The sequence below is a fragment of the Gossypium raimondii genome, chromosome 6, assembly GCF_025698545.1.
Source record: "Gossypium raimondii isolate GPD5lz chromosome 6, ASM2569854v1, whole genome shotgun sequence".
Classification (NCBI taxonomy): Eukaryota; Viridiplantae; Streptophyta; class Magnoliopsida; order Malvales; family Malvaceae; genus Gossypium; species Gossypium raimondii.
In genome coordinates, this window is record NC_068570.1 from 19,789,293 (window position 1) to 19,802,728 (window position 13,436).

General features: G+C 36.1%; 1 protein-coding gene across 3 annotated transcripts; it reads right to left on the reverse strand.

Annotated features, from left to right (window-relative positions):
• Positions 1-10,670: 10,670 nt before the first annotated feature.
• Positions 10,671-12,978, reverse strand: LOC105774010 (uncharacterized). 3 transcript variants are annotated; one of them, XM_052632795.1, is made up of 4 exons: positions 12,624-12,978; positions 12,011-12,148; positions 11,847-11,917; positions 10,671-11,107 (listed from the first exon to the last, which is right to left on the reverse strand). In XM_052632795.1, the coding sequence occupies exons 1-4, from the start codon at positions 12,783-12,785 to the stop codon at positions 10,843-10,845; spliced, it is 636 nt and encodes a 211-aa protein (XP_052488755.1). In that variant the 5' UTR covers positions 12,786-12,978; the 3' UTR covers positions 10,671-10,842. The 3 variants fall into 3 exon arrangements, 1 of the variants encoding a protein (XP_052488755.1); XR_008197015.1 differs by having other exon boundaries at positions 10,671-11,411; positions 11,847-12,148; positions 12,624-12,636; XR_008197014.1 differs by having other exon boundaries at positions 10,671-11,728; positions 11,847-12,148; positions 12,624-12,636.
• Positions 12,979-13,436: the final 458 nt, after the last annotated feature.

Here is a 13,436-nt window from a genome sequence, read left to right on the forward strand (position 1 = left end):
AGGTATAACAAGACCACCACATGCCCCAATCTGATCAAAATTTGAATTGCTCAGATCACCTCATACCCCACTCTGATAAATATTTGAGCCGCCCTTTTCGGGTTTTCAACTCAAATCCCATTTGGCCTAAGATGCCCTTTGCGGGTTTTCCCCTTAGCCTCTCCATTTTTCATTTTTTATTTTTTCATTTTCATTTTTTTGACTCAAAGTGCCCTTTGTGGGTTTTCACCTTGGTCCTTTATTCTTCTTTAAACGACGTGTTTCTTGACTGGATCCGAGTTTATAGGATTAACAATCTCACTCAAGATCGGTGCTCCTCTAAAAATGGTCATCTTTTACAATATAGGGACATTCCCAGTTCGGCATTCATTTCCCTCTAGAATCCTTTCGTTGAGGAATGATCTTCTTTCAACATCCAGCCCTCTTGTGGAATTCTCTAGGACGACCCTGTTTGTCATGGGCTCGTATCATTTTCCTTTGGCACATCTGACTCTGCTAAATAACTTTTAGTCTTTTTCTTTCTGATCAGATTGAATTTATTTTGCTCAACTGAAACCAAAGAACAATGATTTCTACTTCAATATGTAGAACTACTTCCGTCTTGTAAACCAGAGAAAACAGTGTTGCCCTAGTCAGAGTCCCGATAACCGTTAGAAAAAATGAGGAAGGCAGATGGTAACCTCACATGCCAACCCTCGTAAGTCTCAGTCATTGTTTGCAATTCATTACAATGATGAACTGTGATGTCTGATTTTGAATTGATCACGGACCTCAGCTATCGTGCTATCATTCATGATACCATCTTCTCTGTAATTCTATACCGGCATATGATGACATTGACACATGAAGTAGCCTCTACCCGTTTGACGAAGTAACTAATGATCTCAAAAATGAAGTAATTCCCATTAGAAGTATTCAATAATGGTGATGTCCCTGCCCCATTTCGCTCAAAATTTGAGTCGCCCTTTTCTGGTTTTCAACTCAAATCCACTTTGGGTCAAAGCGCCCTTTATGGGTTTTCGCCTTTACCTCTCCTTTTTCTTTTCTTTTTCTCTTTTTTCTTTTTCTCTTATTTTTGAATTTGATTGATTTTTCTTTTTTTGCTTTTGATTTTGATTTTTCTTTTTTCGTTTCCTTCTTTTTTACTTTTTTTATGGAATCTAAACTCATAGGGTTTGCAAGTCCTTGTTATCCCTTTCGAAGGATCTTCTTTGATCGGATTTCCTTCATAGAGCCTTCTGGGGCGAAATTACAACAGAAAACTTTTGATCTTCCTCTTTAATCAGGATAAAATCCCATAGAACTTGAAGAGATGAAAGCTCGACTTCAAATGGGCAAAACTATGCTGAGTCAACGAGAGAGGCATTTGCCCAGACGAATAATCGCATCGTTCACTGCAAATTTCTGAAAGCGTGCTGCTGTGTAGATTTCATTATCAGTGATTAATCCGGGCATATCCTGGTATGATCATACAAAGACATCTTTGAACTCAAGAGGTGATTCAACAAGGTCTTGCTTCGTCTCTGCGGTCAGGTCAATTCTAATCTTTACCACGCTCACAATTTCTAATGATTCTTTGTGAGGTAGGATCTGTCTATCCTCTTATTCTACCATTCTCAACAAGTTCGGAGATAAGCTACGATCTATGTCATTTCCAAAGTCATGAGATCCGTCTAAACACATGCCTCTCTCAAAAGGAAAATCTGAGTCTGTAGCAGTGTCACTCATGTCATTGATATCTGGGGACTCATAATAAGTACCAAAGAATATACAAAATAAAGTATAAATTTATGAAAAATTATTTATACAACATGATTATGAATGAATGAATGATGTGGAAGAAAATCTAAAAGAATGAAATAATCAGACATAATTATTCAAAAAGAATGAAAGAATATTGGCTCAAAAGTGAATGCAAAGATGTATTTTATTAGAATAATGGCGTTCAGACATGAGCCTATTTCACAAAGGAATTTCTATCACTTTTAGGCTCAAAACAACAAAAATGTTCTGAACATTACTCTGAATAAGCTCTAAAGACTACAAGGATTTCTTCCGCAATCCAATCACTTAGAACGCTCCCAAATTTATAAGGGCGGGCATCTAACAAGTTCCCTTTTCAATTGTGTCCTCATATATGCCATTGGTGTGAACACTTGCCAACATTGCTTCATACATCTCATTCATCCCGTTGTCAACATGATTGGGTAGATGGCTTTTTGCACTAGATGAATCACCCAACTTGACAATACCCATATTGATGAATTTTTCAACTAGCTTCTTGAAGGCAATGCAATTCTCTATTGAATGCCCCGTAATTCCCGCATGGTAGTCACATTGTGCGTTCATGTCATACCATTTGGGATACGGGGGTTGTATGGGATTTAAGTAATGAGGAGCAACAACATGCGCATCGAACAAGCTTTGATACAGCTCCTTATATGACATCGAAATTGGTGTGAATTGGAGCTTCTCAGTACCTGGTTTCACTCCGGATTCTTGCCTTAAAGGACTTTGATGTCTAGTGGTTTCTGTCTTTGGGCGGCCCATAGTGATTAGCTTTGAGTGGCTCTTGTTACATCTGCCTGCATTATCCCCTTTATTCCCCTTCTTCCCTGGGGCCTTTGTAGTATCTGGGTATTCTATCCTTGCTTGTTTTATTTCTGTTGGGTTGTCAGGAAAATTGTTCCTCAAATTAGACATTGGGTCTGTCAAGTAACTCACTGGTGTTGCTGTACCAGTTTGATACTATTGTAATCTAATAGTAAAGAATGTCCCTTGTGGGCGCCCATCTGGTTGGACCTGAACACTTGTCGGAGTACAATCTAGGGAATAGGCAAAGTCCTCATTATCAACCCCAAAGTGGACCACCGGGTCTCTCCTCTTTTCTAACTCTCCAGCTAGCAATCGGTCGAATTGGCTCATCATAGTTCTTTATAATTCCAGCATCTGATCTCTCATTTCCTGTTGAAATTCGGTCAATTGCTCCTGCATCTGTATCTGCATTCGCTCTAATCTTTCCAACCTTTGTTCCATTTCTCTAGTCTTTGCTTGGATATCGTAAGGGTGTTTGGTTGGTTGGTTTTCCAGGTTAGCTGAAATAAATTTACTCGTTTAGACTCTTTCAATGGATTTTAATGCATGTAATGCAATGTAATGCAAATGCATGAAATGAATGCCTAAAGAGACGTTGATTCTGATTCAATTACATTTAGGAAACTTTTCTAGAAAGCAAATTCCCTTACATAAAATGGATACATGTACGGCTTCACCCTCATATTCCAAGAAACAACATCGGTCTTTTTCTTCATCCGTGTGTTTGAGGTAATCTCGCTAATAGATGCCATTGCTAGCTCCACTATTGATCTTGGTTGCAATCCATCACCTGCCCGTCCTCATAAGGCCCGTCTGCCTCTTTAAGGGAGTTGGAACGTCGAAGGCTCTCAACCAATCGCCTTGAATCCTCAGGCCACGAAGCAAGGTCACGAACTCTTCCCTCGCCATTATTGTGTTTCTCAGAATATATTCGGGAAGTCGTATTGTTTTCCACTTTATCAAGGAATTCTTATTCCATGACAAGCTTTCTAAGTCAGTAATCAAACTTGAATCCATACCTCCTTCCTAAGATGTAAATGCAATGCAATCTCAATCAAAACACAACAAAAGGGGTTAGTACAAAACAGAAGTAAACAAGGAAAACAAAAAGTACCTAATCAGGTAACCACTAGGGATTTGGAGTGGTTTTACCTAGGTTAAGTTCCTAAGTCCACTATATGAGGTTTGGCTCTAAAGATAAGGTACCCGAACCAACAGATTCCTCGATCTTCACCCGTTATAGGCTCATAAAGACCGAGTTCGGTGCAGGGGAATACATTTCCCTATGGCCATGCGGAGATGAAAATCTCACGAAGACATAGGTACGGATGCATCCCGAAAGCGATTCACTATCCCATGCGGAGGTGAAAACCTCACGAAGGCGTAATTTCTCACTCCCACTTAAAGGTGTGACCCATGGTCATGCAATGCAATGTGCGGAGATATAAAAATAAAATACAGAACATGATGAAAAATATATCTCACAACAAAGAAAATGCAATGAGAGGATCGTAAATTTAAATCAAATTTTAAACTTTCAACAAAAAGACAATAAATTATCAACACGTGGCTTGACTCTCTTATTTTGGTTCCCTAGTGGAGTCGCCAAGCTGTTGACACCATTTTTTTTATGAAAACGGGGCCGACTTGGATTTTGAAAATGAAAAAAATGGGAGTCGCCACCAATCCTTTTTAATGAGGTGTGATTAGATCACCTCGAAAAGTGGTTGTTTTTAATAAACAGTTTGATTTTATTAAAACAATGATTTTGGTCCACGAAATTCAGAAAACGGATTCGGGAGTCGATTACGTACGAGGAAGGATTAGCACCCTCGTAACGCCCAAAATTGGTACCTAGTTGATTAGTTAATGTCTTAACGTCAAAAATCGAAAATTTTGAAGAATTTTAAAAATACAATCCTTGTATTAAAATGTTGAAAATTTTGGGGGAAAGAAGCACATTTCATGTTAATCGAGAAAAAGGCATCATATCCAGTAAGTTAGGACACAATGTCTCGAATTCCCGATGCGCGAATGAATGCCGAAAATTTAAAAGATATTTAGCTATCTCGAATTTTAAAAAAAGGGATCACGACCAGTAAGTTAGGACACGATCTTTTTTATTTTCGAGATCATTTAAAACTTGAGTTTGAAAACATGCACGTATTTAGATTTATTGTAAAAATCGAAACCCCGTAAGTTAGGGCACGACTTTCTCAAATCTAAATGCAAAATAATGCCTTTATTACTTTTTTTTAAAAAACCCTCATCTCGGGAAAATATCGTGCCATATCCAATGCGTTAGGACACAACGTATTGAATTCCCGATAATGAGCTTTTTATTATTTTTTTAAAAGAGTAATCTCGATTATTTAGATTCAACGAAGAAAATCGGAACCCAATACGTTAGGGCTCAATCCTCTCGAAGATCCTAAATACGAGTATTGCCTTTATTTTCAAAATTTTCTATTTTTATGAATTCGAGTAAAAATCAATGTAATGTTACATTGGATACATGCGTAAATGCCACATTAATTAATGAGAATTGTGGATATGATAATGTGAGCATAAATAATATGAGTAACAATAAAAGAAATAAAATACATAAAAAAACAAATCAAGCATATATGAAATAATAAATAGATAAAAGAACTAAAGCATTTCTTAAAATGATAACGAACACATAAATAAATAAATAGAACAACAATAACAAAATGAATAATAAGAGATAAAGTATTAAGGTTTATATATTTAAATCATATGAAAATAAATAAAATATATATATGAATATGCGTATGTGTTCATAAAAGTAAAAATATGTGTATACATATATAAAGTATAGAGCATAAATAATGTATATCTAGGTAGGTATATATATAAATAAACTAAAAAAGAAATATATGCGTACACATACTATAAAAATATGTATGTATATATGTATATAAATTATAACGTATATAAAAATGTAAGTATGTACATATATGAAAATTAGAAATATGTAAGCGTGTATATATATAAGTATGTATATATATAACAAAATCTAAAAAACGGTATAAATGGGTAAATAATAATAATAATAATAAAATTGATTAGCTTAATAATAATAATAATAATAATAATAATAATAATAATAAAACGGGACTAAATCGAAAACAAAACAAAATTCCAGGGGAGAAATCAAAAATTAAATAAAGCGAAAGATCAACCTGTAATGCACACTGAATGAGGGGGACCGATTAGGTAATTATTCTGACCTTATCTTGCGTCGATCCACGAGACTAAAATGAAACGCCCGAAAAATAAATGGCCGAATTTAAAAAAGTGAAAATAAACAAAAAAAGGTAGTAAATTGAAAACGGCCTGAACTTGGAAGGGCCAGGGTTGCAAATAACCCATCCGCACAAAAACACGCGGACCCTGGGTACCGCCGGGTCGGGTCGCGGGTCGGATCTCGGTTTAGACACAAAACGGCGTCGTTTTGAGGACGAATGAAACAGGCCAAAACGGCGTCGTTTCATTCGGGTATTTAAACCAAATTTTGTTAAAAAAATTCATCAGCCCCCATTCTAAAAAAAACACTGAATCCTTCCCCTCTTTACTCCGGCCCAAGGTTCCGGCGCCCCTCCGCCGTAGCCCCGCCGGCGGCGGCGGTTGGAGGTGCAAAATCGGGTCTTTTTAGCCCCATTTGAAGCCAATCATTCCCAGGAACCCGGATTCGAGGTTGGGTTCGTTAAAAGTGGGCCAAAAACGAAGGGAAAAGGAGGAAACCGTTCGCTTTTCCCCTTCTCCGGCATGGCGCAGGTAAGCTTTCTTTGCCTCCTTTTTATTTCTTATTTCTCATGTAAAAGATAAAATAAGTAAAATAAAACAAGCAGAAACGCAAATCTGAAAAAAAAAGAAGAAAAAGTCACCTTCAAAATATGTTTTGGTTTTTTTATTTATCTTAATGTTCATAGCAAACCGAAAGAACAGAAAAATCTTCTTCTTTTACAGCAAACTCGGCTTTTGCCGAAAAGAAAAATAAAGGAAAGAAAAATCCCCCCTTTTGATTACATTAAACTTTTGCTTTTATAGCCAAGTATATGTTTTTGCTCTTGTTTGTTTCGCTATTTGTATGCATTGCGTGCTCCTTTCGTTTTGCGGTGGTATTTGGGCGAGTGGGCAAAAGCGTCTTGTGCGCGGAGGGTAGGTGTCTTGTGGCGATGTCGAGTTAGGTGGTGCTAGGGTTTTTTTTTCTGAAAATGTTTTTGGGCCTATTTTGGGTATTGGGTTTTGTAATTGGGTTTGGGTAGTTTAGTTGGGGTTAATTTTTAGTGTTCTGGGCTTATAGATTGTTAATTGATTTTGGTTTGGTTTATTGGGTATGGGCCCGGACAAATTTGGGCTTCTACAATATCTAATGAGAAATTGAACACTATAGTTTGTACCTGCAATTGATCGAACAACACCATAGACAAGGCAAGTTTAGACAATAGAAGACCTTATCCTATGGCAATTTTTTAACATTCAATAGTTTCTGTTACTAGTGCAAGGGCTTTGAAATTGCAAGAACAGATAAGGTAAGACGGCCATGCCAGTCATAGCAAATTGGTACTTATGGTCTAATGTCCTAAGCACACAGCATCTCCATCGAAGAAAATTGGAGATAAGAAGTTTCAAATAACAATTTTTTTGAAGTACAGAATAAAGTGGTTATATTCATTTTCTCAAGATTGATCCAGATGGTTTGTGCTGATCTATAGAAGTTAGATAGCAGATACAGACAGTGCGTCATTATCTAGTTTCATCTTTCGAGAAACATGCAAAACACAAGGACCCAAGACAAGGAATAAAGTTTAAATGCAAAAGCCATACAAGGCCACTATCTACTTTTACAATTCACCTTGTTAACTACCTTGATTCCCTTGACATCAAGCTTAATCATCCTTGATATTAGCACTTGATGAGCTACTTGACTCCGGCCATTTTGTTAATTGCTTAAATGAAGGCCTTTTTCTTGTACAAATGCTCCCAACATTGTTCATTTTATACACAAAAAAGACACATTTTTTGCATTTCCATTCATCTAGTGAAAACTTTTAACAGAGGAAGGAGAATAACAAATAATTTCAATCTGAATAGAGTCGAAAATAAGAAGTCCAGAAATCCAGCCTTGGATAACAAATATCATCAGCAAATAAGTTATATTATATGGTCTAGTTCAACAACTAGCCAAGTAACAGGTCATGTACATTGAGAATGATTTTGATAACTCTAATTGTTGAAAGTCCAAATTCAGTCATCCATAAAAAAAAACAATTGATCTTTGCATATCCTTGAATCAAAATAGACTCTCAGATAACTTTACCCTTTCAATCATTAAATGGCACCTTTCCCTGCAATCATCCATAAGCAAGAAGCAAGATTTCCTAAAAATAGTTTTTTTTAAACCTTAAATCCTTTTGTTTTCATAAAAAAAATTCACCTAATTCATTTTCTGCCCAAGCCCAAAAGCCCTTCCCTTCAAACAATTTCCATGAAGATACCAGTAGGAACCAGAAGTACTTTTGCTCTCTCCAACATGGTAAAGCTACTATTTTACATGGCAAAAAGACGCACAAAGCATCCAAATCCTTAAAAACCAATCACTAAAATGATCACGATTGTGATAGTTTTTCCCTGGAGGTTCCCAAAGTAACACCAGAACCAGCTATTAAAAGTTGACAACGAATTGAATTCCGAGCAAATATCAGAAACAAAGAGGCATGGATATTGAAGATTAAAAGCCAAAGAGAGGAAGAAAGATAAAATATGACCAAATAAATGGAAGAATCTTAAAACGTTGACAGTTACCTGAAAGAAGTATAGCTATAGAATTCAATATCCAAACACATAAAGAGAAGTGAAGCAACGGAGAAAATAGTTTGTCCCAAACGAATAGCCAAGCTGGCTCTTGTTCCCAATGCCCCTGGCATTGCTTCCATCGTCCCTCATGTCATCTTATCTCTTTGTTTCTTCATCTTTAGTGTATTCCCCTAAAACCCAATAAAAACAGAGGCCAAACACTAGGAGAAGGGATTGAAACAATAGAATTCACGGTAGATTTGCCTGAGAAAGAGAGAAAGAGAGGAAACGAAACAGAATATGCTGAGAAGAGAGATATGCGACGGACTTTTACCTGGAAGAGAAGAAGAAGAACGGAAGAAGGAAAAGAAATGAAGAATGGAAGAAGGAGAAGGAGCCTTACCTGGAAGGAGGAACCGGAAAATGTCTTACAAAAATGAAATCCATAAGACATTTTCCCCTAAAACCCATTCATTTTACCCGTTTCTTGGAAAATATTTTCCAAATGTAAAATGTTTTCAGTCAAACAAACACTGAAAAATTAGGAAAACATTTTCCAGAAAATGTTTTCCTGCTAACAAACGGACCCTACATGTGTTTCTTTAAAAATTAATGATGATGTTTTTTTTTTAAATATCTAGTTTAAATATTTAACTTCGTTGTTTTGAATTATAAAAATGAATGTTTATCTTTATTATTATTTTATTATTTTCCTATTTTTGAGTTTTTGAGTTTTTTAAATAATTTTTCTATTTTTTAAATTGTAATTGTTGATTCAATCAATTGAACCAAGAATAGATTATCCGACCCATTTAATCACCAATTTGATTCTTACAACATTCATTATACATTTAACACGTATTATTAGTTTACCACTTTATGTCAAAATTAATCTGTAGTACAAGTAGTGGTCAGGTAATTAAACCAAATTGATGAAGCTGCAAAATTTACCAAATAGATTAATAAAATTTCCCAAATTAGTTAAGTGTAAATCCATAAAATCTTTCCCTTCTTTTTCGAAAAAAAAAAGGATGGATGGCATGAAACTGAAGAGTTTAAGAAGTGGGGCAAAATTGGTTGCCAAGTTGCAGCAATTCCAAGGAGAGTAGTCAATAATCAAAAGAAATAACAGCACCATCTCTATTAAATATTTGGGCCATAATCCAAATAAACGACAATATTTTTCCTTGTCCATAACACAGGTATATTTGCAGTCCTAGCTGTCCATGAGTTTTCTTCTTTAAAGAGCATTCCATTGCCTAGTCTGCCATAATTTATCCTTTTCTCATACATACATACATACATACATACATACATACACGCATGCATGCATACTTCATTTTCGTACTTGTTGATGTCTTGGATAGTGATGGCTGAGAGCTTCTAACGAAAAGGGTTGTGACCGGAACGGTGGTTGGGGTGAAGTTGAGCGGAGTAACAGTTGGTCTAGCCTAGATATCAGTCATAGGGCCTTAGATATCCTCATCATAAGGGCCCTCTCAACACGTGCACAGCAATGTGACTGACGACAGCTACTATGAGTAGGGATCAGACGTTCACCCTTCTGTTGAGGCTGGTCATCGTGAAGAAGAAAACCAATGCCAACAATCTGAACCATGCAGCTTCTTCACCTTGTCACATGTACTGCCTATTGTATTCATTAATTCTATGCTACTAAGTGGGACCTGAATAACTGAGGTCACCTATTCATCTCTTTGATAATCTTAATATAAAAAATACAAAATTAAAAAACAATTCTGTTAATTCACATGGTGTTCATGTGCATTGCAGACTAGTGCAGCCTTATACTTGGAGATCTACACATTCATCATACATAAGGCAAGCATGGGACCTGATGATCATGATCTTTCTTCTATTATAATCACCATTTCTCCAAAATTTTCATATTCAGTTCATGTAGTTCTACTCAGTACACTCTTACCTGCCATTGCGGCTTTAAGTAACTCGATGATGCTTCTATCCTCGACCTCCTTGATGCAGCCATGATGATCTTCGAGCTTGTTTTTTCTTTTGTCATAAATACAATTTCTATCCACTGCTGTGTGAATTTAAAGCAAGCATGATATGATCCTCAACAAATATATTACCAGAAATGCACGGAATAGGGACCTTGGACTGTGATAGTTTCCAGTAGTTTATACTATTTTCGAAGTTTTAGTGTCGTACGGTTTTTGGTGTCCACTGCAATTGCTTAGCTAATAAGCAATGTTTCTGGAAATAATCACACTATATGGTCATGAAATTTTCTTATTATCCATAACTTAGAAAACATAAAGAATAACTTAATTATTTTTTGTGCTTTTTCTTTTCACAACACCAGCTTTTTTGCTGTTACTTGTAATAGGAAATTAAATGAAAGCATTCCTAAAATTACTACAGTACAGACGTTGGGGAGCTTTTATCTTACCCTTTCCTTCTCTTGGGACTTAAAATGAAGTCGTCGTCGTCGTCGTCATCATCATCATCATCGATATCATTGTTGATTCTTTTCTTGGCTTTTACATCTCCATTCCTCGAGGCCAGCTGCTGCTTCTGTGAACTCTCGGGTTTGCCACTCGGTTTCCAAGATTTAATCGGAGTGCCGGTCCGAAGCTGCTTCTGCCTTCTCTGCTTCTTTTCATATGCTTTTCTGTCTTTTTCGGGGGACAACAAGCCATGTTCCATCATCCTGCAATTGAACCATGTCATTCCATAATCTTCACAACCAGACAACAAATGCGAAAGCGTTTAAAGAGCCAACGATCGCACCAATACAGTTTATCAATTAAGCTTAAATTACACATCTTTGTTTGGATACCAACAAGCCAGAAACCCTTGCTATGGCAAGTACTTTCATGATGCCCCAATTTTGTTATAAATCAAAATGGTTGGAGCCCAGAAGCTCTGTAGTCCCCAAAGCAATGCAATGTTTTCCTTCCTTGGGAATTCATCGTATACCACCAAAAGCAATTTTAGCAAAGCACAGATTGGACCTTTCAAACAAAATATGACCATTTTCAGAACATTGACATCCAATACCATTGAGAAAACATTGGTTAAGCACATATATATCAGGAACATAGTGGAAACCCTTAACATGGTAGCAAATACAAAATTATGCACTTAAAAGAGATGTGAAGTTCACTTTCTGCAGATAGTTGTCTTCGTTCGGATCAAACCGATGAAACCACATTAGGCAGTAATTGTCATAATGGCCAAAAAACAGTGAAGCATCACATAAAAAGAAAGGAACTTCCACCGAAGATGCCCTAAGGTCGAACTGAGCAGCTTGCAAAACATCAAATAGATGCTGCAAAGGAAACCAGTTGAACTCCATGGTCTAAGACTTGAGCAGTTAAACAAGTTCCAATTTCATTTCTTGTGATCTTTTATCTTTATAAAGTAGCATTATTAGAAGGAAAGCTTACCAAAATTCTGCCATTTCACTTTTTGGTATCTGTTTCGACAACGACTCGTAAAATATTCGTAACGGCTCCCTCTATCCGAAAAAAGAAAGGAAACATCAAGTAAAATCAATCACAAGAGACATGTTTGTAGACAAAATGAAGAAATTTTGAGATTATATGAAGACAAACTCTTCGGGAGGATCATGTTTCTGGCCAGGCAAAGTATAAACCTTCTTTTCCCTAACTTTAGCTTTTGTGGTTGTACTTGTTTTTGATGAACTTGTACTTGTTTTTGATGAACTTGAACTTGTTTTCGATTTTACCTTCAAAATCAAAATCCAAAAATAAAAAATAAAAAAGACAAATATTGTTGATACAAAGTTTTGAGTTACGGAGGCAGGAGGTTCACACGATGATGTCGAAAGCTTCTTTTCCGACACTCAGGAACCTCCAAGAGGCTGTCGGCACCGCCGCATGAACCTTATTAACAAATATAGATGTCCAAAGCCAAAATACATAGAGATAGATTGCCAAATCCCCCCAATTAATCACAGTTTAATTAAACTCATTGCTAAAACAAAGCCATAACCCGGAATCCAGCAAAATTATATGACATCCCATATCAGGATCAATCAATCCATCATTAAAGATACCACAGATAAGCGAACCAGATTAAGGAACTAACAATTCAGTGAAAAAAAATGAAACCCAAATCATCAAATTGAGAAATAATCAATAAAAAGCCTACGAATCTGAAGAAAATTTAAATTTAAGAATGAAAATTTAGAGATGGGGCACCTCTGCTTTTGTAGTTGCAGATTTTTGCTTTGCACCAACAGGCTGTTTACTGGAGCTTTCAAGCTTCCTTTTGTTCATAGCTGCATCAAACTTTCCCTTTGAAGAACCATCTTGACCACTGGGCTTCATCTTAACTAAATTGGCTTTGGTCTCTGTGCTCATTTCTACAATTAGATTGAAATTCTCTGAAAATTTGCTAACTTTTTTCTTTTTAATATCTTCTTCTTCTTGTATTCATTGAAGATTCAGTTTAAAAACTTTTGGGCTGCTAAATTATTAAATGTAAGAAAAAAAACAGGAGAAAGTAAAAAAAAATGGGTAGATATGAGAAAAGAAAGAACAAGCGTGCAACTTTTGCTGGTTATTGCCGTTAAACCGTTAACGGCTTTCTTTTTTAGTTTTTTTAAAGGTTGTATTTTCTTTTTTGAAGAAAAAGGTTGTTAATTTTTTGACATGCAGTGAACTTTAAAAATGAAGGGTTTTTTTTTTCTTAAAGTTACCATTGCAGTAAATTTTGTTTCTAATTTTGACCCTTTTTTTTACTTTAATAATACAAAAATAAATAAAAAAATATCAAAATGGTATCCCACTACATTATTTACCAAAATGGTATGTTATGGGTGGTGTACAGGCAACACTGCTTAATACCGATAAGAAATACGGGATATCATGGGGATTTGGTGGTGCCTTCCTAAAAGGTGGCACCAGTTGTGCCTTCTTGAAAGGCGGCACCAGTCTGATTAGACTCATCGCTACATTTTAGGGTTTCACATGCTTAGGCATTGATTGAAGGTTTCACCGAGAAATGGAGTT